The sequence below is a fragment of the Aptenodytes forsteri genome, unplaced genomic scaffold (genome assembly GCF_000699145.1).
Source record: "Aptenodytes forsteri isolate BGI_AS27 unplaced genomic scaffold, ASM69914v1 Scaffold69, whole genome shotgun sequence".
Lineage (NCBI taxonomy): Eukaryota > Metazoa > Chordata > Aves > Sphenisciformes > Spheniscidae > Aptenodytes > Aptenodytes forsteri.
This window is the reverse complement of record NW_008795885.1, coordinates 3,741,283-3,742,800: the sequence shown is the minus strand read 5'-3', so window position 1 is coordinate 3,742,800 and position 1,518 is coordinate 3,741,283. Positions and strand designations below refer to the sequence as shown.

The window sequence follows — 1,518 nt, the reverse complement described above, 5'->3', positions numbered from 1 at the left end:
CCCCGGGCCAGCCGGCTTCCCTGTCAGCTAGGCTGTCCCCACAGCAGGGCAAGCGCCCCTCGGCTGCACTCCCCGCAGCCTGCGCAAGTGATTTGTAAGGAAAGTGATTTGTAAGGAAAAACGTTCACCTTCGAGAGAAAAAAAAAAAAAAAAAAAAGCTGTAGGTTGCACAGGGAGCTGCCCACCACCCTCCACCCGCTCCCGCGCTAGCGTGTTAAAACGATGGACTTAGAGATGCCCCTGCGACCTCGGTATGGAAGGTATGAGCGCCTACCACAGGGCAGTCCATCTGCAGGTGCCCTGAAGCGTTTTGGCTCGCCTTTGAGAGAGAATCGCGTGTTACTGCACGAGTCCACGCTGAAGGTGGACCCCGCGCAGTTATGGGGAGGACTATTCACACTTGTTTCATGCAAGATTGGCTGTTGCGGAGGTTTTTGTTTTCTTTTGTTTTGTTTTGGGTTTCGATGCTGCGTTTGATTATTATTCATTATCCCGGTTTTCTTTTCGAATCAGTGACACAACTTCAAGTCTGAATAATTATTATTTACAGTTCTGGAAAGAGGTGCATGAGACGTCCAAATAAGCCCCGCTTATGGAATTGGAAACCTTCATTTCCGTAGGCGTACAGGTACATATATGAAGCCAGCAACGATCTGAAGCCCAGCAGGAGAATAACAACGTGTAAAGACACCATGGATAATCACAAGGGTAACCGACCAGTTTTTCTAGTGCTCCCGAAGCACCGGCATCCCTCTCTTCAGATCTGTCCTCCGTGCCTTGTCGGGTCACGTAGCGGTGCAGGAGAATTAACCTTTGGCTTTTTCTTACACAGTCTTTTGTGGCTTGGTCATCTTTCTTCAGATCGCCGACTTACCGCGGGGATCCACCTACAATTTCAGCTTCTGTAACCACGACGAGATACAAGAGGATCTCCTAAACGTTTTGGATCCACACATGACCTTTAAAAAAGAGGTTGGTGGTTTCTCTGGTGGCATCGGAGGGAAACTGTCGGGACGGCACTGCCTCCACGATTTTACCCTTGACCGCCGGCAGCTACTTTCTGAAAATCTCGATTAGCAAGCCGGGAGTTGGCTAGTTTAGTAAACCGGTGCCTGTGAAACAGGACGGGGAAGTTATCTCCTACTCTCCTCCGGCGACCTTCCTAAAATGTGCTTCGCTGAAGCTGGGACTGGCAGGGACGGAGAGCAGGAGCCCGGGCGGCTGCTGCCAGAGCGCTACCCGACGCTTCCCGGCGCCTTGCAGACCCGTAGGACTGAAAGTCGCTTGTGTAATGCTTCACCGACGCTGAAGATGGTGTCACGGTTGCAAAGGTGATAAGTGGTCTAGAAGCTACGCGGATGCTTCACACGCGCAGCCGACGCTTAGCGCGGCTTTCGGGGCGGCACACCGTGCGAGCAGCCTTGCCGCTGCCCCGGCGGAGCAGCCCAGCGCAGCCCGGCGCAGCCCAGCACCGGCTGCCCCGCACCGCCGCCGCCCGACACCCGCAGCCGCCCGCAC

The 1,518-nt window shown here is 54.3% G+C and overlaps 1 protein-coding gene across 1 annotated transcript in view; it reads left to right on the top strand.

Annotated features, from left to right (window-relative positions):
* Positions 1–1,167: 1,167 nt before the first annotated feature.
* The window catches only part of WDR36 (WD repeat domain 36), a 36,479-nt gene continuing 36,128 nt past the window's right edge, over positions 1,168–1,518 (top strand). The window contains exon 1 of the mRNA XM_009284180.2: positions 1,168–1,288. Within this exon, the coding sequence (XP_009282455.2) occupies positions 1,168–1,288 (121 nt within the window). The remainder of the gene's footprint in view (positions 1,289–1,518) is intronic.